At 43.3% G+C, this 25,903-nt stretch overlaps 1 protein-coding gene across 1 annotated transcript; it reads left to right on the top strand.

Moving 5' to 3' along the window:
- Nucleotides 1–456: 456 nt before the first annotated feature.
- Nucleotides 457–25,225, top strand: LOC115363642 (myosin phosphatase Rho-interacting protein-like). The gene is made up of 22 exons (XM_030057914.1): nucleotides 457–682; nucleotides 1,717–1,794; nucleotides 1,897–1,962; nucleotides 2,378–2,529; nucleotides 3,713–3,797; nucleotides 3,924–4,098; nucleotides 5,851–6,061; nucleotides 7,760–7,880; nucleotides 11,392–11,490; nucleotides 12,423–12,479; nucleotides 12,993–13,061; nucleotides 13,170–13,259; nucleotides 13,342–13,451; nucleotides 14,584–15,088; nucleotides 16,527–16,631; nucleotides 16,825–19,335; nucleotides 19,997–20,144; nucleotides 21,571–21,688; nucleotides 22,038–22,197; nucleotides 23,188–23,289; nucleotides 24,217–24,303; nucleotides 24,382–25,225. Exons 1-22 carry the CDS (start codon nucleotides 557–559, stop codon nucleotides 24,529–24,531), a joined length of 5,325 nt encoding a protein of 1,774 aa, XP_029913774.1. The 5' UTR covers nucleotides 457–556; the 3' UTR covers nucleotides 24,532–25,225.
- The last annotated feature ends 678 nt before the right edge of the window (nucleotides 25,226–25,903 follow it).

Here is a 25,903-nt window from a genome sequence, read left to right as displayed (position 1 = left end):
GTGAAAAGTACATGTATACACACAGGATGTTGCACTGTTGAATTATTGTAAAGACTCACAGGTATCAAATTATTGCGCAGGTAAATTGTGAAATATGATCAGCAGTAGCAGGGGTGATGCCAATGGAGACATTTATTTTGAAACTTGGGTTAATCAGGTTAAAGCTGTGGCCTCTGATGAAGTCAATTTCTCTTTTTGTCGCTAGAGGGCAGCAAATGCAGGCCTGTGTTCACCTCAGCGGGTAGATCAGGGGCGTCAAGTCACACATAGACCCGGAAAAGACCACAAGAAAGGCGAATTCCCCTTCAAAATAATAGCATTAATATACGAGTCATTGCAACGCACAGTAATCAATTGTGATTTTACTTTGAAGGTTATAAGCGGAAGTCCTGATTTGTTTTTTTATTCCACATGACTTGACTAGTCAACAGCCGTCGGGTCGGGATTTGACAGATGTGCGTCCAGGATAAAGCGCTCCGGACGGGTCGATGCGGAGAGAGCGGCGCAGCGTTTTGCGTTTGGATTTATTACAGCGGAGCGCAACACTGACTGGAAAATGTCCGGGGACAAGGCGACGAGCCCCTGTAATAAATTCCAAGCCAATATTTTTAATAAAAGTAAATGCCAAAACTGTTTCAAGTCGCGGGAGCTGCATCTGTTGGCTGATCATGACATGGAGCAGGTAATTACGCATGATTTTATTTGCTTTGGTGGGGAAAAACAAGTGGATTGCGCTGTGATATCACACAGAATATTCTTTGCTCTTAGTTTTATTTGTTGTTCGAGAGCGATTACATAAAGAAAAGCAAAAACACCAGCCTCAGCACTGAGTCACATGTCAAACTGTTAGATTTGGGAAGTAGAAAGATCCCATTTACAGAAGGAGCGCCTAATGTTTGACTATCACTGTTGTTTTATATTGTTTCTTAAGTGTTTGGAAAAACGAGCAAGACTGTTATGTTGTAAGTCATATGAAGAGATGGAAATATTTGTGTCATAATATGAAAAAAAAAATAAACTTAAAATAGTTTGCTATTAGTCTATTAATTAACTGGATTCCTGCTCCTCCATAAAGGATATTTTCCCAGTGTGTGTGTGTGAGTGTGTGAGCGCAGTCATGCCCAGGTGATGTAAGGGAACTGTCATGACAGTTTTCTACATGCCGCTCATTGCTGAAAAATGTTATTGCTGCTCTCCGGGCCGCTGCCTCGCTCCAGCGCTGCGCCCTGTAATTTCAGCAGTGTTGCTCAACGAGTAAACACGACGCGCTTCTTGGCTCATGTGCCTGGTATTAGCCTGGCATGGTCTGTCACGCTTTATTTCCGAGAAAATCTGCCACCATGCAGTCTGTGGAAATATGCATCTTTTGACTGTAATATGCATATGTCAGCAATCACTTTTGCAGTGTCTGTAGACAGTGTTTCCTCTTTCTTCTCAGATGGCTTAAAAGATGGAAATTGTTGTGCTGTTTTCTTCCATAAAGCCAAATTTTGCAGAGCATCATCACATTAATTTGGGGACAGTTTATTCTCTTTAATTAACTTAAAACGCAGATCTCCACTGGGTTTGTATCTAAACAATATGCTGCAGCTGCACCTGATTTTCCCTTAAATCATGTGCAAGTGCACAACATGCATAATAAGAGCCACTGTGCATCGGTCAGGTGTCAGGAGGCTCAGCACTAAGCAGTTTTCCACTTTCTCCCATGACTGACAGGCAAAACCCGTCTATGGCGGCTGGCTGTGCTTGGCTCCTGAGGGGACAGATTTCAACAACCCGATTCAGAGGTCAAGGGTATGACAGCGGAGGACACTTTGAATCTGAATAGAAAAGCCATTTTGAATGTGGTTTTTGCTCATTTACCAGTGTTTTCTCTCATCTCTCTCTCACTGGCAGAAGTGGCAGCGGCGGTTCTTTATCCTGTACGAACACGGCAGCCTGAGCTTTGCCCTGGATGAGCTGGTGAGTCACGGCTCTTTTGACGGTGAAAACCGGGCCAACGCACACACTCAATTCATCATCGACACATTAAACATGCCAGGTAGCGGTTCTGTATCTGTGTTGTCCACATTTACAGCGTGTCGGGGTCGAGCTTGCATCTTTAGGCCAGATGTGTGCAGAACCGCAGCAGATGATTTTGGGCTTAGCCTGTCCTCTAATGCACACATCCCCCCTCTTTCTCTGATCCCCTCAAATCTCTTTCTCTCATCTCTTTCATCTCCCGCTTTAACACCGCAGACCAGATTCCTGCCTCATTCTCATTTGTCTGCGTTCTGATAATCAGTCGACGTAATTCAGTAAGCTCTGTTTCATAACCAGCCTCCGCCGAAGTCAGTTCTCTCCCAGCAGTAATTGAGGTGCTTTAATTGTCCTCCAGCCGAGCACTTTGCCCCAGGGGACGGTGAACCTGAATCTGTGCACAGAGGTCATCGACGCCGAGCCCCGGACGGGCCAGAGAAACTCGCTCTGCATCATCACACCAGAGCAGGAAATCTGCATCCGTGGGGAGAATAAAGAGATTATCAATGGGTCAGTATTAACGATGATGATGTCACCCTTCCCGGCTCGTCTGCGACACACATTTTAGTGCACTCTTCCGTGTTCAGGATGCCTAAATAGATCCACATTAGAGCAACATGCTCTGCCATTGGATAACATTTGGGGACTTAAACCATAGCAAAAGTTAAAGGGGCATTCAAAGTGCACCATGCAAGATTGCCCTTTAAACTCAGCTGATATGAAAGTAACATAAAAATTGATCAGTGATTCAGGCCGGTGATGAGAACAATGCAGACTCCACCATCAAATCATGCACTTATCCCATTTTTTGGACAGTTAAGTCGAAATGGCCTCACTTCAGTTGACCTTTTGGGCGCCTTTAAGCGATAAACAATCTTTAAGGACCTCTATTGGCAATCTGTATGACTTATAATGACACTGATGGAGCTTTTCCTTGTATGTATTACGGAGGCCTGTGAATGACACCACCAATGAAGTTGCATTTTCATCGCAGAGAGGAGTGAGCTAGCAAATTAGAACGGAGATGAAAGAGAAATATCTAGTGAAGAGGTCATGCATCACCATGTATCACCGTGTTTTGTTTTGTTTTTTGTTTTTTTTTTGGCTGAAGAATGTGGTGGTTTATTATTATTTATGGATTCACATCAAATGGGAAGGAAGGTAGAGGTCAGAAAACGACTACGACTTGCAAGTGTTCACATCAGCTGGAAAGTAAATTAAACTAACAATACCATTCTTCAAGTCTGCATCAAAGCTAGCACTATTAAATCATTAATATGACAAAAAGTATATTTACTTTTACAGTAAAAGATTTGGTTTGTGGTTCAAAAAAAGGGTGCATTATAACTTTAATGGTAGGCTACAGCTGCTATGAGTATGCCGAGTACTTCAGCGTCTAACCGGATATATCGCAACTTTATGATAAATAAAGATTTTTATCAGACTCCAGGTGCTCGAGTATGCATCAGTAAGTGAGTTTTTGATCTGATTGAGTCATTGTTATTGATCAACCCCCTGCAGATCTATTCAGAACATTGTGTTTTTCTTATCGACCCTTTAAATGATCCCTCGTTTCGCTGAGGACCACGTGTAAGGTCTTTTAAGGACTCTTGGAAGTCCCTGGATCCCAGTTTGGGAACCTCACATCCTGGTCTGGTCTGATGCGTCTGCTGTCGCTGGTTTTCCTCATCAGGTGGAACGAACATCTCGCTGCGTATCCCCGCGCCAACAAGCAGAACCAGACAAAGAAACGCAAAGTGGAACCTGTCGCTACCCAGGTATCACTCATCCAGTGCTTCACAATGTGTTACTATACAAAATCCCTTTTTTCCCCTTTTTGTTCAGTCGTCTTTCTGGATTGTTGTCGTGATTTCTTTCTTTTTTTTTTTTAACGTAAATATCAGGAACCGAGTCCAGCAAAGATGGCTGCGACCGACCCATGTTTTCCCACCGCGGAGAGTCCTGCAGAGCCCGGCTCCAGCCCGTGGCAGGAAGACCAGCTGGAGAGGAGACCAAATATAACTCCTGTCTGGACTGTCACAGACACAGATCCCCCGGGCCCGCAGCCGACCCCTGCAGGTGCACAACACACACACACACACACACACACACCCACATCTACATTCAAAAGAGACACTGGGCTTCCTGTTCTCTCACATGATCCTAACATCCTGCAGATGTTTTGTGCTGTTGGCTACCGAGCAGCTCCATTGTGGATGCTTTGCTCACAGACACTCTGGCTGTAATTACTGCAGCAGGGGAGAGGCTTTCCTTCTTCCTTCTCAGTCCTGGAAAACTCCTCCCCTCCAACCCTCGGGCGTCAGAAAAGCCCAAATTTCAGAAATAAGCTGTAAACGTCGTCGTTAACAAGCACCGAGGGGCTCGGCGATCAGCACGGAGCAGATATCCCCTTGCGGTGTGACAAACGTGGACACCGGCATGCATCTGGCGTCAGTCTCATTGCAGGGTCTGGAAAGGTCTGGTAATAAAGGCCTTGATTAACTCCTGCTGACTGTGCCTATAGGCTGTTTCATTAGGCTGATGGAGATGATAGTCGAGGGTCTGTCTGAGAGTTGACGAGAAGGGGAGCAGACTAATGAAAGATGCTTGTTGTGCAGAACAGGCTTCCCGCTCGTCATACTGGAGTGGGAAGGCAGGGAAAGTCAGGGAATGTTGATGAGTCTTCAAGCAGGTCAGGTAGGACCGAGCAATCAATCAATATCATCGAAAATATTACTGAAATTGCAGTAAGCGCAATATCCAAAGTGCAGGAGCTGCAATTTTTTGATAAAAGTAAACATATGGACATACCCCGGCCTACAAATCATATCCTCCAGATGGAAGGAAACACGCTGGTTTGGTACAGACCTTGAGCAAAAATCACATCATCATCATTTTAACATTTTTTTTTTAAGTGGAAATGACATGAAAAAAAAAAATACTATTCCCACTAAAAACATGATTCATATTGCAGTTCCAATATCTGTCAAAATAATCACAATATAATCTTTTTGCATGTTGTTAATCCCCAGGGTTGAGGAATTTCCAAGAAATGGGTCTTGGGTCACCCAGTTTTTGTGGAAACCAGCTTGTTCAGCCTTTTAGAAAAAAATAAATAACACAAACAAACCAGGGAGGAAGAACATTTTTAGGTCATGGATGCGGCTTGCCATGCAAAGTCAAGGAAAAGTCATGAAATATTACATCAGGGCCGCAGTGAACCATAACTCTATTGAACCATGAACCTGTTTGATAAAAAGGAAGAATCTGGTGGCAGATGAATGAAATAAGATTTGACTGATATGTTTTTTTTTTTTTTTAAACTAAAGCTGCTAGTAGTTGATGTTTTTCACCGACATTCAATATATATAACAGGAAGAGTATTGCTGGAGTAAATGTTTTTCATGAAATGTTTCTATAGCAAATGGAAAGCAAATAAAAAGATGAGATATCCTGTTAAACAAAATCAAAAATCTTTTAAAAAAAAAAAAAAAAAAAAAAAAAAAGAGCTGGAGAATAAACTCTTTCATGACAGAGAGGGAAGAAATGGACATGCTGATTTCAAAAAACAAAAAAAAAAACAAAACATATTGGCCCACTATGCAGGCAAGCTGTCACATCGCTCTGAAAAAAGCATCTTTATTGGTAGAGAAAAAGCGCCAGTCTCAGCAGAAAGCCTCCAGCAGGTTTGCATGACAATGAGACTTGAATACCTTTTTCCAAATGTGATCCTCACATCAGGGACCGCGTGACACTGCGGTTCCTTCGGTGCATCTCAAAGCCCCGGCTCAAACCCGTGGACCTCGTCTGTGTTTGCTGTCTTGTATCCAGGCAACATGTCGCGCTACCTGTGCCCGGTCTCCAGGGAGTCCTTGGCCTCGGACGGCAGCTGGCTCTCCGGCACTCTCAGCGGCTCCGTCAGCTCCTTGGACTCGGCGGCCAGCGGCGGCAGCGACCCCGGCGATGGCAACCGGCCGGCTGAGCCCGAGCCAAACGGCGTCCACACATCGGCAGACAACAAGGACCAGAGGGAGGACGGAAGGTTAGAGACGACTCGAGGACAGCCGAGCTATTTCCAGCTGTTGTTTTTTTTTTTTGGGATGGTACAATGTCATGTTTCAGTGTGCTCGGCTGTAATGCCTGCATGTAATCTGCCGGTAATGCAAACAGCCATTTAAACCGGCTTGGCAGAGGCAAAAGCAGCAATGTGTTTGCAATTAGCACGAAGGACATCCAATGCCTCCCTGCTTCCCCTCGGCATGAAGTCGCACAACCATCACACACCGCCAAACACCAGATCAAAGGCTCGCACTGCACCCCTCCATTAGAGATCTGACTGCCGCATTTTTAAATATAGCTCAAAGAAACCCTCCCATTCAGAGCCCCAGCAGTATATAAAACGATTATGTGACAAGAATATCTCCTACTCTTCACCCTTTTGCCTTTTTGGGAAACAAAAACAGAAAATACTTGCCTCCTTACCAGCCTCCGTTCCAAATAAGGCCAGAAATTCCTAAAGCCTGGTGTAATTAGATATTCGTGGCATTGTTTCTCAGGACCTCTGATGCCGACTGTCAGAGAAAAGTAGACGTCATCGTCAAAGCTTCATTTCCTTTCGCCGCTCAGGGCGCAGTTTGGTTGAAGCGGAGGTGGAGAGAACGCTAAAATATCACGGCAGAGTACATGCACTTGTGCTTTGCTGAAATTGTACTTATGCAGAAATTACTGATGGAAAAAGTCGCTTATTTGAAATGCACGATGAAAGTTACAGTTCCTTAAAAAACAGATATAATAATAGGTTATTCTTCCCATCTAGCACACAACAGAGAGCTCACAATGTAATGTTTTTACCGACTTTGTTGAGTGATTAAGCAAAACTAAAAATTTCTATTGTTATCCAGTGTTACAATTTTACTATTTAATACATTGCTGTAGCTATTTAATGAGATATAAAGGCTTGCAAACTTGATAGCCTTTATGTAAACTACAGTCGGATATGTAATGCTTTTTTTTTTGGTTAACTGAGAGAGTATTTTGGATAAATATGAGCCTTTATTGCTACAGGTATTTCTCTTGATGTCATGTCCACATGCGTGCACAGACTTGATTCAGCTGCAGTTTGCCGTCACGCCGGTTTCTGCTCCGGCGCTCGCAGACAGCCCGCTAATTTGTAATGGATTTAAAATATAACAAATTATACCGCTGCAGTCCGAGCAGCCTGCTTGAGTAAAAGTGGAATCGGTGACAAACTCAAAGGAGCGCGTTTGCACAAAAAGCTACTTAATTCCAAAAAAGTAGAAAGTTTACTTCTCCGGCCTGAAGCCCAGCATTTAACCGAGGGTGCTTTTCATTCATTCGGGGCATTCGGCGCACGTCATACCTGCTCTCGCTCACTACAAAACACCTCTGTCACCGATGCGAAGGATGTCACGTCCTGTTTTTGTCTCTCAGCAGCAGCAATAGCAGAAATGACAGTGTGAGAAAGAGCTGGGCTGCCTGAGTGTCCTCGGGGCTCTTTTCTGCGGTACAGGTGCTGTTTGGACTCCATTATTAAGCTGTCATTCTCACTGTTCTGCTGGTGGAAATGATGTCAGAGCCCACCTGTGTGTGTGTGTGTGCGTGTGTGTGTGTGTGTGTGTGTGTGAGAGGAGGAGGAGGAGGGGGTCAGGTCAGGGAGGCCACACACACTGTTTGTCCCACTGAGTGATTCACTAATTTGCTGTCCGCGCTCTGCTTGCAGCCCGCCGGAGACGCTGACGGGTTCGGAGCTGGCACATTCGAGGGACGCTGACGAGGAGCCGGCGTGGGATCCGGTTATTTCCAGAAAGGGCAGGAGTGAGGCTCGCACCAGCAAGCGAGAGGTACCCACACCGTGGAATTGTTTAACACTGCAGTATACCTTTCATCACCAACTGTGGGAAACACAATTTATTTCCTATTTTCGGTGTTGATACTTTGGTTCGACCAGTATAATGGTTGATGACATGTATCTAATACTGAACTTTGATGAACTCTGCTTTTCTCTGAGATTTTCCTTCAAGTAGCTTCAGAATTAGAGAAAAAAAATTTTTTTTCCCATATTGCACGACAAGAGCACACACATAATCTGTATCTGCTGGTTGAAACATTGAAACCCAAAATCCCAGTGTTTTAGGACTGCATTATTACATCTAAATGTCTTTTTTTTTATCCATCAAGACATACTTGGTATCTTTGGACACCTTGGGATCTCCACTAGAATATACAATAGAGTTTTGTGGGTTTGAACAAAACTCGGCCACACAGCGTGCATTCGTAATGATGAATCCACCAATGGAACCGGCAGAGTTGAAGAAGTCAATCACAACAATCCACCTCTGATAGATTCAGTTTACTACAAACAAACAGAGTCAGTCCTGCTTGGATGCAAATGAAAGATGCATTTCTCTGTCACAAGGTCCTTGGTGGATTACTTGAATGACTTTGTCTCTGACCTCCAGTTTGAAAATGTGGTGACGCCGCAGACTTTCAGCCGCAAGATAAACTGCTTTGAATGAACTTTGTCTGCAGTTTGGATCGGGTTATCTGCAGCACGTGCAGATTCAGAGACGCTTTGAATGAAGTTGAAGCAGCAAGGAGGTGAAGAGGTGAAGTGTTACCACCACAAAAGATTTATAAAAGTGAAACCAGGCAGTAACAACAGACGGACAGGACGGAAGAAAAAATCGAAAAATCATTCTCACATTACAAGGGGTCATCTCACTGTAAAGAAATGCATGTAGTATTGTTTAATGTAGCTTTAATGGAAGGTTCTAGTTTCTCAAGGTGTTTAAGAGACATTTACACTCTGAGAGGAGCAAAATTCTTGCAGAAGACACTGATATATTTGCAAGTTTTGGCATGAAATAGTAAAATCTAAACACATTCAGTGTCACCACTAAACACCAACTAACAGCAGCTTTAATAATGATGTTAATAATGATAATAATGATAATAAAGTATCAGTCCTCAAACTCCCACCTCACTTCATCACTAAATACATCGACATTAGGAGAGTCAACAAAAACTGCTGAAAACTGGTAGTTTTATTGCCATATGATCATAATAATAATAATAAGTATAATAAGAGTGTGTTTACGTCATTATTGAGACCAGTCACACTCTCCAGCTGGTTTCACTGGGCTGGACTGGTTTGAACATGACTCATAAGACCAGGTGTTACGTGGGAGAAAGACGTCACCCCGACGATAAAGCCCGGGCTTGACTTTACGCTCTGGAAAACTTATGGACCAAGGAGGGATGAAGCACTTACATTCCACACTCCGGCTGTGTGTGTGTGTGTGTGTGCAAGCGTGTGTCTGTCTGCTTGTGTAAGCACCAGGGAGCAGGATACAGATTCATTCAAGTCTTTGCGTCTCACCTCACAGCTGTGTACATCTGTGTGTGTGTGTGTGTGTGTGTGTGTGTGTGACCTCCAGTCCATGTTCAGCTTAGAAATGCAGGCGATGATGAGAGTTTGTCATGAAACGTGTGGACAAGTCAATCCGGCGCGGGTCGGCCCTGTCGAGGCATGTGCTCCGGCGTGTGTCAGCAGGTGGGAGAGGAGAGGAGAGGAGCGATGATTCACCCTGCGCTGTTTTCTGTTTTCGAACAAAACTGGTTTTGATGCCCTGGAGGTGTTCGAGTCTGCCTCCTGTTGTGTGTTGTAATCTGGGAACGGCATTCCTCTGACAGACATTTTCCAGGGATTCCTCTCCGCCGAAGCGAGGGTGGTGTCCTGTAACGTTCATGGACTCCGGTTTCTGCTGGCTCATTACTGGGATCTTAATAATCTCCCTGTCGACACAGAGATCTGAACGGGTGGAATCAAAGGACGCCTGTGAGTGAGCTCTGTAAACCGTGGGGGGAGCTCACAGAGGAGCGGCCTCCGTTTGCTTCTCCTCTCCCAAGTGCACATCTGTTTGGGAATGATAGTCACCGTGTGCTGTCAGGCGAGCCCCTGGTGATTAAGGAGGTGACTAAACGTTAACAAGTGTCTGTCTGTGTGTGTGACAGCAGCAGCAAAACACGAACACGCAGCACAAACACTCCCGATATGCAAAGTTTGCGCGTGGCGGCCCGGAGGATAGTTCCCGCTCCTGTTCGTTTGCACACAGCAACACAGATGGTGATCACTGCGGGCTTAAGTTTGGTCGTTAATCTTTGATTAAGCACACAGGCTCATTCCAGGGGATTTGCCTCTTAAATACACCGGCAGCACATTCTCAATCCGTGTAATGATTTATATGTCTTTGGAGGCGTTTATTTTGTTAGGGAGAAGGTCAAAATGCCTGTCCAAAGTTCATTCAGTCCCCCGGGCTCAGATTCCCAAGATAGGCTCATCCCTCCTCCTCCTCCTCCTCCTCCTCCTTTCTCCTTTCTCCTTTCTCCCAGCCTGTCCTTGGGAGAGGAGGCGGATTCACAAAACAGAGGACAGACTCTGTCGAGAGTGGTCAGCGTTTGTTTGGGAGAAAGAAAAGGGCAGCTCACACTGCAGCCAGGGCACGGTGTTCCTCCACGTTTTGTGTTCTTGGATAGATTTCAGTGTAAATGCCTGAAGAGAAAAAAAAAAAAAAAAAAAAAAAAAAAAACAAGACAAAGAATGTTCTGTATGTATAAAAGTGTTCATTTTTTTCTTCATCAAGGGAGTTATATAAGAGGGAAGAATGACTCTTTTGAAGAGCAGAGGAGCTCAAGTAAATACAAAAAAAAAAAAAAAAACTTCGCCTTGTTTCATTCACTGGTGTGTAATGTAGACATGAAAGAAAAGCCCTGATATGTGCTGTTAAAGCTGTTCTATCTGACAGGATGAAACCTAATAATACGAATGGTGCAGGAATCTTGTTCAGACAAAGATTTTGGACGCGCAGCATCTTTTTTTTTTTTTTTTTTTTTGGGTAATATAAGACAAGAAAGCCATGGAGCATCAGGGATTATGTAGCCTCTAAAGCCTTTTCATGCATTCCATAGCCAAATCCAGTCATCCATGTGCAATTCACTGGTGATGTGAGTAAGAGTTTAACAGGCACTGTAGAAAGCCTCTTAGGCTCCCCGTGGCGCTCTGTGGCAGGCCTAATCCTTACAGCTGACATCTCTGCCAAGGATCCTGACTATTGGTTACTCTGTCCGATGGAATGCAGGCCGCACATACAAGCCGCCGCCGTCCTGATCGAGGAAACTCATCACGTTTTGTTTTTTTTTTTTCCCCTCAATGAACGTTTGGATCTGATGAAACCCAACACTGGTGATGGAAGGGGCTGTTATGATTTTAATACATGATATGTGTGTGTGTGTGTGTGTGTGTGTGTGTGTGGTTTTTCCGGTCATTTGACTTCCACCGGTCGTCTTTACCAGAAGCTCCAGTCATGTGGAGACCTCGCCCAGCTCTCGGCACCCCCGCCCCAGCGCAGGTCCAAGTCTCTGGACCGCAGGACGTCAGAGTCGGTCATGACTGTGAGTGACCAGATACTCCCCCGTTCAATATCAAAATAAAATACAGGCCTTTTTTTTGTATTTAAATGACCACTTCACTGCAAAAATGCAAAATCTTACCAAGATTATTTGTCTTATTTCAAGTCAAAAATGTCTTATTTCTAGTCAAAATATCTCATTACACTTAATAAGACATGATCACCTCAGAAGTAACTTGTTTTTAGACAATTTTCACTTGTTTCAAGTGAAAATTCACTTGAAATAAGTGAAAATTAGCTAGAAACAAGAAACAAATTTTGTCAATGAAACAAGCAGATTTTCACTTGTTTCAAGCGAATTTTCACTTGAAACAAGAGACAATTGTCTAAAAACAAGTTACTTCTGAGGTGATCATGTCTTATTTTAAGTGTAATGAGATATTTTGACTAGTAATAAGACATTTTTGACTTGAAAAAAGACAAATAATCTTGGTAAGATTTTGAGTTTTTGCAGTTTTCAATGACTTTTGAGGGAAACACAGACAAAAAAAAAGGAAATAAGGTGTATTATTATTTAAACTCTCATTCTGGATCTCATTCCTTCCTCTCTGCCCTGCTGAATTTATAACCTTACATTTTTTTTTTTTTTTTTTTTTACCTTAATATCAACAAAAATGACTAAATAAATAAATAAATTAGCAGATGATGATGATGCTCGCCTCCCTCCGGCTGCAAAGATACACATATCGGCCTTGACAAGAACATTTTGCATTTACTGTTTCCTGTCAATGTCAGTTCCCTCATTCATTTTTTTGTTCATTCATTGCTGCAATTGACTGGTCCGCTCCACTTAATCGAATTTTATTTGTATGTGTAGTCTTGGGCATTCCAAATTATTAGGTTTTACTGATGTTTCACAGCACAGTCTGCTTGTGTTTTATTGACAAATATGTCTATATCTCTCTCTTTTTGCAGCCGGATTTACTGAACTTCAAGAAAGGATGGATGGTCAAATTGGACGAGGAGGATCAGGTAAACTATTATCTTTAGAGTACTACAGATTGGAGTGATGTTTGACACCTACACTGCAAAAACTCAAAATCTTACCAAGAATATTTGTCTTATTTCAAGTCAAAATGTCTGATTTCTACTCAAAATATCTCATTAAACTTAAAATAAGACATGATCACCTCAGAAGTAACTTGTTTTTATACAATTTAGACAAGACAAGAAAATTTGCTTGTTTCACTGACAAAATTTGCCAGTGGAACAAGTGAAAATTCACTTGAAACAAGTGAAAATTAGCTCGAAACAAGTGAAAATTGTCTAAAAACAAGTTATTTCTTAGGTGATCATGTCTTATTTTAAGTGTAATGAGATATTTTGACTAGAAATCAGGCATTTTGACTTGAAATAAGACAAATATTCTTGGTAAGATTTTGAGCTTTTGCAGTGTAAATGACTGAAAGGTAAATTGTTAACATTTAAAAAACTCTAGCATGCCTTCAAATGTCAAAATGACAAATGTCTTTTGCTTCCCTCTAGTGGAAGAAATACTGGTTTGTGCTGTCGACTGATAGTCTGAGATACTACAAGGACTCCATGGCAGAGGAGGTATTTTGATGCTCATCCACTCAGGGAGTTATTCATTTGTAACAGGACATGCTTGTTTGTGCTTCGGTCAAAACTCTGCGATGCGTTTCCTCTGATTTCTCCTCCCAGGCTTCAGATCTCGAAGGGGAAATTGACCTGACCGAGTGTTATAACGTGTCTGAGTACCAGGTGCAGAGGAACTACGGCTTCCAGATCCACGTGAGAGTTAAACCAAACATTCACCTGCTATTCCCAGAAGCACTAATTTTTAGATGTTAAGTGAAGTGTTCTTGTCTCACAGACCCGTAAGGGCTTCTACACATTGTCAGCGATGACTGCAGGGATACGCAGGAACTGGATCCAGGCCCTGATGAAAAATGTCCATCCAACTAACGCCCCTGATGTCGCCAGGTAAATCCCAGTTCTGATTTTGATGTAGCGCTGCAGGACTAATCATAAATTGGCAATATCTTATCTAAAAAAAAATCACTTCATGGGAGCATTCAAGGAGCAATGTTCCTTCTAAATCATTAGTTTGGTGTCCTCTAATATTTTAACACACTGACCAGATAATATAGTCCAGTAATTTTAGGCCAAAATTGGGGTCAACCTAGGACAAATTGCAAGAGAAGCAAACTCAACTGATTTTGTATCCTCAGTTTGTCCTGAGTGAGGGAAAAAAATCCCAAGGAATCCCATTGGTGGAAAGTTTTGAAAATCACCTGTATATGACCACATATTACCAAAAAAACACTGTTTTTAACACACAGGTTAAAGGGGTTCAGAATTTTACTTTGAGATATCACTATAAAAATTCACAACTTGATTACACACACAAAGACAAGAAAAAAAGTCAATTACAAGTTCTTTGAATTATTCTGTTTACACATGCATATCACACATTATCTCATTTGATATGCGCTAATAAGGAATATTAGGAATAAATGCCAGAACAGAACTTTTAATTCACTGTTATATTGTAACCTTTTAATTCAAGGTCACTATATATATAGTAACCTTTTAATTTACTGTTTAAATGTCTCTTCTGGCATTTATTCCTTATATTCCTTATTAGCGCATATCAAATCAGATAATGTGTGATATGCATGGGTAAACAGAATAATTCAAAGAACTTGTAATTGACTTTTTTTCTTGTCTTTGTGTGTGTAATCAACTTGTGAATTTTTATAGTGATATCTGAAAGTAAAATTTTGAACCCCTTTCCCCTGTGTGTTAAAAACAGTGTTTTTTGGTATTATATGGTCATATATAGGTGATTTTCAAAACTTTCCACCAATGGGATTCCTTGGGACTTTTTCTTCCCTCACTCAGGACAAACTGAGGATATAAAATCAGTTGAGTTTGCTTCTCTTGCAATTTGTCCTAGGTTTTTTCATAAAATGACTGGACTAATAATATAAGTTTCAGTTTAGGTTTGATATTAGATGGTGGGGCTTCGCCATGTGAGTTAGTGAGTTGATGCACCTACGTTATGATATTTTCCTCCTCTCTTTCTTACCATGCTGTTGTGTTTATAATACAGTTTGACAGGCCACCATATTCCCTGCAAGCCAGATGTGACTCAGGACTCCTCCCCCGCTGAAGCCTCCGCAGAGACAGACAAGCACTCCAAGCCGAGGACTGTGACGGAAAGGCGGCGGGAGGGCCGCTACAAAACCTTCGACTGGGCTGAGTTTCGGCCTCTCGCCAAGCCTGCGCCGGATCTGGACGCTCGGACGCTTACGGGTCCCTGCTCCTTTGAGCTGGGGGACCCGGAGAGGAAGAAGAGACGGGAGGAGAGGAGGAGGAGGTACGAGAGCATGCTGGGTTTCCCCCTGGCCTTGGAGGCGATTGGAGATCACAACGCGGCAGACGGCGGCACCAGAGCGTCGAGCCCCCGGTCGCAGCAGAAAATGGAAGAGGAGATCGAGCAGTGCTGGCAGCAGGTGGAGAGGACGGTCTTCAGGCTGGAGAGGACGGTGCCGCTCCACACAGATGCCAGAGACGCTGTGGAGATGGAGACGCTGCTGGACGGCTACAGGAAGGGAGTGAGTACTATTAACCAGCCTTGACCGGTGTGGGTTTTTGAAGAGTGATACCAATATTTTTAGAGTGAGGTCACCAATATTGTTCCATATGATTTCACTGTTTTTTTTTTTTGTTTTTTTGCACATTGTTTTTTGCACATTGGGTACTTAGATCTTTAGATCTCGAGTGTCATCTTTTATTCTTCATTTTTTATATTCTTTATTTTTTATTATTCTTTATTTTTTATTATTATTCTTTATTTTTTATTATTCTTTATTTTTTATTTACTTAATCTTGTACTCTGTGGATACTGCTGAAAACTGTGAATTTCCTTCGGGATGAATAAAGTATCTATCTATCTATCTATCTATCTATCTACTTCTCACCAGACTGTGCACTCACACCAAACACAAGATATGCACCAATATCAGTAGATGTCCATTCTTTGTTGGGTAGTTTGTGCAGATCCACACCTTTAAAAAGATATCATTTTCATTCATATCACCTTTTTCCCCTGTATAAACATTTTTCCTTTGTGTGTTCTTTGCGCATTTGTCACCAAAAAAAGCAACAGTGCAGCAAACCCAACGTACACAACATCTGAAGTTAAACACAAAAAACGCCGCCCTCCAACAGTGACAGCACATTCCTGCAATGCAGCGCAACTTTTTACCTGTAAAATTTTATCTTGATATTCAGTACAGTTGTCCCTCGCTATAACGCAGTTCACCTTTCGCGGCCTCGCAGTTTCGCAGATTTTTTTTAGTGCAATTTTGCATGCTTTTTTCTTTCTTTTTTTACTGGACTTATTTTTCTATGAAGGTTTGAACTTTGAGAGTTTAAACAAGAGAGAAAAGTCAGAAAATATTAATGCCTGTCTGAGAAAAGTGTATAAAGTGTGTAGTGAGGGGTTTTACAGCCTTAAAACATCTATAATAATTGTAAAAAATAAAGCTGACTACTTAGCGGATTTCGCCTATTGCGGGTTATTTTTAGAACGTAACCCCCGCGATTAACGAGGGACCACTGTATATATACACATCTGACCATCGTTATGCAAAAATCACCTGAAACTATATTTATACCACCTCAAGACCCCAATACTCAACTGCAAACCAGCGTGTAAATTAAAAATGATTGCAGGGTGTTCAGTTTATTTATATGTATTTTGGGTTTGGTTGGAGCCTCTAACATATCAGAGGTGGGAAAAATGAATGACCAATATCTTATAAAAGCCTAATATTGGCCTCTGGTGTTGACTAATTGTAATAAAGCTCGAATATCTCATAGGCCAATATCTACTGCATTTTGATGACTAAGTTCACCTAAATGAAAGGATAAGTGGAACTGAAATTTCCATTATCAAAAAGATGACTGTAGCTGTAAGCCTGTGATGTGAGAAACTCTCCTAGCAGCTGCCTGGGTTTGTTTTGTTGAAGATGGTTTGTTTTGTTGAAGGTGGAGGATCTGAAAGCCCAGCTGGCACAGTCGGACCATCGCAGGCTGGAGCTGGAGGCTCAGCTGAGGACTGCGGGGTATCATCAACAGCATGTCTGCCCGCTGGTAAAGCAAAACAGAATTTTGGCTTCATCTGCTTCTCCTCGTTTCTTCATTTGTTTCTGATGTTTTGGTTTTGTTGCAGAGCCTGCATGCTGTGACAGATTTGGATGATTTTACTCGCACTCGGTGCCTTAACATATGGTAGCTAATCCTCCCTTTTCCCTTTTCTCTTTTTTTTTTTTTTTTTTTTCCAAAGCTTGACCCCCCACTATGTTCTGAGTCAGATTTTGGCCAACTGGGGGCCAATGAAAAACCAGTCAACAGTCACACACAGAGCCTGAATGAAATGTACAGAGAGACCCGGGAGCTCCTGCAGCAGCAGAACATGATCCGACAGAGCATGCAGGAGCAGCTCAGCATCGCTTTGTCTTCATCGGCACCTCAGCACCCGCAGCCGCCCAGCATCCTGCTGCATGATACTGAGGGAAACTTGCAAGAGCTGGGAGGTTTGCTCCGTGACCCACCCGTGACAGAGAACACATCTTTACTGTCACCTGCATCAGACAAGCAACACTCAGTGCTTCATACTGAGGGAGAAACCAGAGGAACCAACTTGGACAGAAGCACACCTGACCACCAGAATCGGCTGAACAGTGAAGTCCATCAGCAGGTTTCCAGCTCAGAAACACAAATAAATGGCGGTGAATGGAGTGCATCCTCGCTGATTATGGAAGAGACCGGGGAGAGAGACGATGACCGCCTCAGCTGCTGTGATTCGTTAAGCTGTGTGGACAAGCGTACGGTTTCTGACCAGACAATCGTGAAGAGGCTTTCCCAAGACATGGAGCTGCTCACCAGCCAGAATGAAGCCCTCAACCAGCGCAACCAGGAGATGCTGAACCAGCTGACCGAGGCAGACCGGGAGATAGGAAGGTTGAAGGCAGAGTTAACAGGCAGGCACAGTGAACCTTATCACATTTCAGAGGTGGAACAACTGAGCGAGACGAGGGTAGAAGATCTGGAGAGGGAGCTAAGCGTGAGGAACCAGCAGCTCCTGGAGGCCCAGTCGCTCATCGCCTCCCTGGAGAGGCGTTTAAAGGACTCAGAAATGGTGTCACGGCAGAGAGACGCCACTCTGCCAGGCCTGGAAACACCAGCAGACACCGAGGAAGCGGGAGAAGAGAAAACGGACCGACTGCACGGCGACAAGAAAGCAGAGGGCTACTTTCTTCGATGTTTTGAGGCCACCGAGGCCAAGCTGAAAGAGCTGGAGAGGCAGCTCTGCCAGTCTGAGCTGACCTGCAGGGAGCTCCAGGCTCATAACACACAGCTCAGGGAGGCTGAGAGGCTTTGCAGTCAGAGAGCTGCAGAGGCAGAGGCTGACATCAAGAGGCTGAATCAAGAGTTAAAGAAGGAAAGGATGAAAGAGGGGAAGGAGTTGCCAGGCAGAGACGTGTCAGTTTCAGGTGAGGAAAGGATCCAGCAAGTGGTAAATGGGATGGTAATGAGGTTGGAGGCCTTAGGGAAATTACTGGAGGTGATTGACAGGTTGGATTTGGGGATGATAAAGAAATCAATAGAGAACGAGCATGAGGAAGAGAGGCCCGCACTGGTCAGCCACCTCACGTGGCAGGAAGAGGCGTGGGGTGCGCTGCTGAACGAACTGAAAGTTAGCCCGTCCCAGCCGAGTGAGGACAAACATGTGGAAGGACTTCTCAGTCGGGTGGCAGAACAGATGGTAGTGGAAGAGCAAATGCTGCTGTTAGTCCATGGTCTACTTTCCGAGACAGATTCATGCACAGACAATGGGAAGGAAGGTTTGGAAGGGACGTGTGAGGGCAAGCGATTGACAGAACTAGATATCATTGGGAATATTGCAAGTTTACCAGTGTCAGAAAGGGAAGAGAAGGATGACAGTAATGGGATATGTCATTTGAATGGTCAGCACTGTGACACAGATACAGGCATTGAGGGACATTTTGCAGAGAGCAAAGACAGGATTTCTTTACTAAACCACCTCGCCTCCTCTGCCGGTGACAAACTCCAGCTCATGGCTGACAGGCTGTGTGATTTTCATATTTCGGAGCACCCCTGGTCGGGTTTTATTCACTCTGTAGCCACTGAAGCATTATACCGCTGTCACCTAAGTAAACTCCATTCTGCGTACCAGCGGGAGCATCTAGAAGTCAAACAGAAACTTCTCTCTTCTTCACTCGTCTGCGGCAACTGTGCTGGCCTGATGAGTGAAAACGAGGAGCTCAGGGCAAGACTGTCAAACCTAGAAAAACAAATGATTCCCTCATCTGGCGCTGAGATGCCCACTCTTAGCCGGACAGAGCACACTTCCCTGCAAGACACAGATCATGAGCTACAGGTAGCAGACGCCGCAGATGTAAGTACTGCAGATGAAATGGAGGAACAAAACCTAAAACTAGAGAGTGCTGCTGAAGACTTAAAACTTAAAACGCAGGAGGAGACGGTTGAAGAAGACTCGTCGACCCGTCCTCGAATTAACGGCGTGGAAAACCCCGCTTCAAGGTGGGTCGGCGGTCAGGAGAAGATCTCAGACGAAAACTCTGAGACGGCTGATGCGTCCCGCGAGGAGACAGATCCGAGGCTGGAGGCAGAAGAAGTCGTCTCGTTGAGGAGACGAGTGAAGGACCTGGAGGAGCAGCTGTCTTGTCTAGCAGCGCGGATGAAAGAGGAGTTTGATGGGGAGATGAGCTCCGTCCAGCTGCAGCATGAGAAGGATATGGAAAAGCTCAAGGTCGGTAATACGTGGGTGGATGTCGGGTTTTGAAGGCCAGTACTAATATTTATGCTCTGAAGCTTCTAGTAGCTGCCATTTATCAATATTCGGTTTCTTTAACACTGGAAAAAAAAAAAAAAAACAGAAAAGAGGCAGGAGACTTCCATATGGTAACTGTGTCTCTATTGGTCGATATTTGGCCGTTTTCACGTTAGAAAAGTGGAGTCATTGTCTGAGAATTTGATTCTTGTGAGGGTGGAGAGGCCTCTGAAACAGCATGGAGACCACCATGGGACTCGAAACTTCCCAAAATAGCATACAATAATAACCGTAATAATAACACACACTCACAGTAGCAATCATATATTATTACGTACTCATTCATCCGCTCGTGTGGACCCAAAATGCCAATTCTACAATAAATATCAAACAGACTGAGCCACATCCAAAAAAACACTTAAAGTGAAATATATCAGCAAACCAATATGTCAGTGTAATGTAGGTAGCTTCAAATTTAATCCACATTTTGACTAGTGCCATCAGATATAAATAGCTACTAAAATTTTCACAACCAGCCTTTAGATAAGAAAGAAAGGTGTAGAAAATAAGAGTAGTACATACTATAATATAGTGAACATTATGAGTGTTTGATCCATGTGACCTTCCTCTGTGCCTCCAGGCCACATACGAGAGTGGATTCACGGCCATGGAGGAGTCTCACCAGAGGCTCCTGGACGAGCTGCAGCGCCGACACCACAAGGAAGTGGAGCGCCTCCTGGAGGACAGAGACAGACGGCTGGAGGAGGAGACCGCCGCCACTGCCATTGGTGAGGGAGGCAAAAAGACACTCTGCTGAGCCACACCCGCTTTCGGCAAAGTCGTCGTCATAGGACACACCGCTCTCAGCCAGTTAGCATGGAAGGTTATTCATTGCCGCCTTGACTCCATGACTAACCTCTCTGCTGGGTCTCATGATGTTACTTGGATGCAGTTGGAAATGATGGCTCTATTTGTGCTAAACTCCACGCTTTTCCTGACCTGACCTCGTACGCACTAAGACACTATAAAGAATGTACTTTTTGAAGAAACTGTTATCCTTAAATGTCAACAACAAAATGCCTCAGATGTCCCACTGTGCCGTCATTGAAAAGTGTTTTGGCCTTCTGCATCGTCTGCTGGTTTTTGAAATGCCACTGAGATACAGAAAACGCCTGTCAGAAAAATGTTTGCAACAGCCAGTAAACTGTTAGGGATCGTGTTACCAAGGACAGAGTGAATCTATAGAGACAGACTGAAGAATAAGGCAAACAACATTGTGGGCGACAACAGGCACTATCTCGCCTCCTCATTTGAACTGTCGTCATCTGGATGACAGTGTTGCCCCCGTCTCTTCACTAAAAACAGATCAAAATTTTCATTTGTCCCACAAGGCATTAAGTTTTCAAACAGGCGATGTTTATAATTAATGAAGCAGGACGGCCAGCTGGTCTGGGTAGGCGTTTGCCCCCATCCTTACAACGGTTCTCTTGTTTCTTGCCTGTTTTGCTCCTAACCTGTGTGAGGTATTGGATCAGTGCTGACCGTCTGTCGGTTGTCATGAAATGCCTCCGTGATTATGCTGCAAACCAATTTCCCCACAGGGACGAATAAAGTATCCATCTGTCCCTTGAGGCTGACTGGCCCAAAGTGGTTAATCCCTCCGTGGTTTGCCCATGACCAACCTGCCCACCAGGCTTTGTGTTGTTACATGTTTGCATTTAGAAACTATGGCCATGTTTGTGCTAAGCCAGGCTCATTGCCATGCTCGCCTTGGGGCCAGTTGGCCTGAAAAGCTGATCACGTCTTCACTGGCTCCTCACCAGCCTTTCCACTAAGTTTCTTGCAAATCTGCCCAGTGCTTTCTGACTTATCCCGCTGACAGACAGACAGACATGGGAGATCACATAACCTCATGCCAGAGATTTCACCTCCTTGGCAGAGGGTAATGAACAATGGATTTTTTTTTGGCATAAAACAGACAAAAATATAGAATATCCTCATGAGATACTATAAATAAAATATGAAGCTTTTGTGAGCTTCCAATCCAAAGATATCAATTTTATATCACCGTCAGGCTTCAAAAGCGCATTGGATGAACCCTCCTTTATAGTAGGTCTATACATGTCAGGCAAAGGTACGAGCCTCTGGAGATGTGAAGTGTATTATGTTACGTGAGTCTCATGATGCCTCGTATCCCCCTTCCTCTTGTTTCAGCGATTGAAGCCATCAAGAATGCACATCGCCTGGAGCTGGAGCGGGAGGTACAAAGGAGATGCCAATCAAAGAGCGCCATAGGAAGCACAGACCTTGAAGAGATATGGCGGCAGCATCGGTACACCAACTAACGAAATGGTTTTCCAGTGATTTCTAACTCTCGTGGTTCTCTGTTATCCATGGCGGTGTGCACAGCCAATCAAGCTTTATACCACCCGCTGTTTTGTTTACAGATCACTTAGGCAGAATTGGCCATTTGGCATCTCGTGTTGTAGATTTGTAAGCAATGCTTGGATTACCACCTGGCAGAGAAAACAGCGCACCGCGTGTAACGGCTGTCTGTTGCAGTGTTGCTGGCTCTGGGTCTTTTTGCTGTTCCAGCAGAATGGCACAGTCCTATGAAATGTAGCTGAAAAAGTGTGTGTTCCTGTGTGTGTATGTGTGTGTGTGTGTGTGTTGGTACCCAGTGAGGAGCTGGCCTCCTGTGAGCGGGAGTTGGAGGTTTTATCCCAGCAGTATTCTCTGAAGTGTCTGGAGAACGGACACCTCGCCCAGGCGCTGGATGCAGAGAGGAAGGCCTTGTGTCAGTGCCAGCAGGAAAACCAAGACCTGAGGACCAGAAACCAGGTGAGACCTTCGGTTCATACCTGCTTCCGTGCTAACCGGCTTATATCTGACTATTCCATCTAGTTTTAATCACCAGGAATACCCATTTTCTGTTCCTTCTGTTCTATCATGGTGTCCACCTTAAAAAGTCTGGAAGAAGTCTTAAAGTGATCGTTTTGACCGTTGAGTCCCTTCACCAGGAATGTGCTGCTCTAAAACAAACAAAATAGACGGAGACCGGAAAACAACACAATTTTGAGCGGCAGCACAAAGCTGAAAATTTGCTTCAAAGGATGCAGAACAACACGCTGGTACACTTGTTTTGGTTTCACTTTCAACTCTTCCCAGCCAGCTGGTTTCCAAAAAGAGGAACTATTTTCTGCCATAGCACTGCCACTGTATCACGCTGTGCTAACCCTAACCCATAAAAGCAATAAAATGTCATGAATTTTGTAAAAACTTCTTAAGTAGTTTTTTTTCCACCATGCAATGCAGGTTGATTTTGAATTACGTTTCATTTTGGCACAGTTATATATGATAGTGGTATGGACGGATTGTTATAAAATGTGTTTATTCACCAAAAGAGGTGAGTGGGTGAGTTTTTCCTCTTGTTACATTGCAGTATTTGTATTATCAGTTGGACACATTATGCATTTTCACTCTTGGATTATTACAGGACAGAGTGAATATTTAATGCCAAACATGCTTTGTTTTCATCCCACAGTTAAGCATCATGTTTCTTCACATTCAATTTCCTGGTGTAGTGTTTCTTACGTTGCTCATTTGCAGTTTTCATTGGCTGTGTTCAGTCAGAACGGCTTTTTGTTTCTGTATTTTGGTTGTAAAACTGGTTACAGTTGTCTCTCTGAAGCTTGTCGATACCCTGAGTTGTTGTGCAGGAGGTGAGAAGCCTACATGGGGCACTGCAGATGGAAATTAGTTTCAAGCTGAATCCGATGCAGTGAATCAAATGGTTGTTATACATGGTCCCTTACGAATGCACTTGTCCAGGAGCTGAGCAGCCACCTGGCAGCAGAGATCACCCGGCTGTGCTCCCTGGCCAAGCAGGACGCCCCCCCGCTCAGTCAGGGGATGGACGTCTACGAAATGGAGGTGAGTCGGTTTGTCCACGCAGTTCATCTTGATAGAAACTGCAGTGATCACCCAGCAGCCATGCCATGTAGTGGGCATTAGATTTTCTCACAAATGTTTGGCTGCTGCAGCTTTAAATACATTTTTTCATATATTTGTATTGTTTGAGCCACTAGATGTCACCAAAAGAAACTATAGCAACCCTTACAAACTGTTCCCCTTACACTCAGTGGCCCCTTTATCAGCTCCACCTGCACAATCTAATCCAATCCAATCTAATCCAGCTGTTGTGCCATAAAGTTCCCTTCTCTGCTGCCTATAATGCGCAGGTTTTCTTGGTGTGACAGTAACAGAGGTGTTCATTCACTTCTATGTTTGGCATTGAACTCATAGTTAGTGCTGCTGTTGGACTGGACTGCATTTTACTGGGAGGTGTTTCCACTATTCTGTCCCATCTTATGTGTATAAATAGGGAGGACAAAAAAATGGAAACACCTCTCAATATAATGCAGTCCAGCACAAGACCTCTGCAAACTACAACCTCAGTAATAAACACAGAATTAAATTTACACATTTAAAAGGTAGAATTTATGGCAGAGCTGCTGACCTGAACTGCATTAGACTGGACAGGTGGAGCTGATAGAGTGGACACTGATGATGCTATTTTTGATAAATGTTTTAGTATTGAATGAATGATACTTCATTAATCCTTTGCAGGAAATTACATTGTCACGGCAGCTTCATCACTTCAACACACATAAAATTGCACACTCAAACTATACTAATTGGCCACTTTAAGTCTAATGATAATAAATAGAGAAAAATATTAATAAAGTATTATCAGCGTTATTTTGTTTTATTGTTTTAAGGCAAGAGTCTGTGCTTCAGTGTGAATTTTCTTAAAGGGCCAAACACTGATAAAGCCATGCGGTTGACTTGAACTTTCAGATCACCCTGCGAGTGAAGGAGTCGGAGGTGCAGTGTCTGAAGCAGGAGATCGCGTCTCTCAAGGACGAACTGCAGTCGGCTCAGAGGGTGAGGGCCACATCCAGAACAGCCGGTCTGTGACTCGAATGATCCTGTGAACCAACACCATCTCTGTCACTTTTACAGGACAAGAGGAGCGCGGCAAAGAAGTACAAGGACATCTACACGGAGCTGAGCATCGTGAGGGCCAAGAGCGAGCGGGACCTGGAGCAGCTGAGGGAGAACCTGAGGCTGGCTCGCCAGGCGCTGGGCCAGACCTCACCACCACACATCTAGGGAAGCGTCCACTTTTCACAGCCTCTCCTCATGCTTTCTGTTTTTTAAAGATACCTACTGTGTGTTATTATATGTTCATTTGTCTTTGTCAACACAGACTACATGTTTTTTTTTTTTTTTTTTTTTTTTAGGAAGGGATTTATTGTACAGGAGAAATCTTTAATATCCTTTTTGTAACTTGTCATTTTCCTATATAATACATCAAAAAACTTCAACTGCATTCCCATCCTGCACTGTATCAAGGTTTTAGTCACTACTGAAGACAATGTTTGTTCTTCTGCAGAGTGCATCAACAAAATACAATATTATTTAAAAAAAAAAAAATACACTCACTTCAAATATAAGTGAGTTATCAGAATAGACAAATAAAAAAAAAGTAAAAATAGCTATTTAAATATGTAGTTAATCTGACACACATTTGTGCAGGAAACCCTAGAAAATGTACCTGAAAATATATATCAAATGTCTAGTTTTCCATGCATTCATCATCATTCCTGTAAGTGATGCGTGCTGTAAGTGTTGTTCATCTTCACTGTCTTTATACAAATTGCCTAAAAAAAAAAAAAAAAAAACTCATTTTTTTAAAAAACATGGTAGTGGATAACTGGCAGACGACAAACTGTAATTTATATTTGTACAACACAATGTTATTATTTTGTTTTTATTCCTCCTATTAAATAATATTGGGACATTATTGCTGCTTTTTGTCCTTTGTTATACATTAGCATTATTCGCAAGGCTACAGGTTTCCTGCTGTTATCGTGGTTGCCAGGTTCAAACCCCACATTCACGTATTTGGAAGCCATCACTCAAACACCTGTTATATGAAGGAGCGGTAATGGAAGTAGATTTCTGTGTATTTTTCGGTAACAGTCGATACACTGGCATGCAGTTTGTAAAATCAAGTGTTTTGAAGCGTTGATAAGGACAAGAGAAATGATATTGAAGCGCTGGTGGCTGAAAACCTGCTCCACCCTCCGTGTGGACGAGCAAGACCAGCGTCAAGTCAGCCCGAGTTACCAACAACACTTCCGACTGCACCTTTCATCAAGAACAAACAACAACAACAACAACAAAAACAAATTGAAGAAACATGGTGTGACTGTTTTTGAATGATTAAAATGGAGAGACGTTTGAATTTTTAAACGTAACGGCTCATTTCGGCGCTAATCTCGCTCACCTGGACGTATTAACGGTTTAATCAGCGATATTTTTCCCTAGGATGGCGAAGTCATGACCTAACTGATTTACATTAATCCTGACCAGCCTTTCTCCTGTAGCAGCTGTTACTAATTTATGCCCAAACGTAAGATTAAACCTAATTTTAACTCTAATCTTGGTCTATCCCTACTCTTAAACCAATAAACAAAAA

This window comes from Myripristis murdjan, chromosome 8 (assembly GCF_902150065.1).
Source record: "Myripristis murdjan chromosome 8, fMyrMur1.1, whole genome shotgun sequence".
Classification (NCBI taxonomy): Eukaryota; Metazoa; Chordata; class Actinopteri; order Holocentriformes; family Holocentridae; genus Myripristis; species Myripristis murdjan.
The sequence above is the reverse complement of the archived record's forward strand: the minus strand, read 5'-3'. Positions and strand labels throughout refer to the sequence as shown.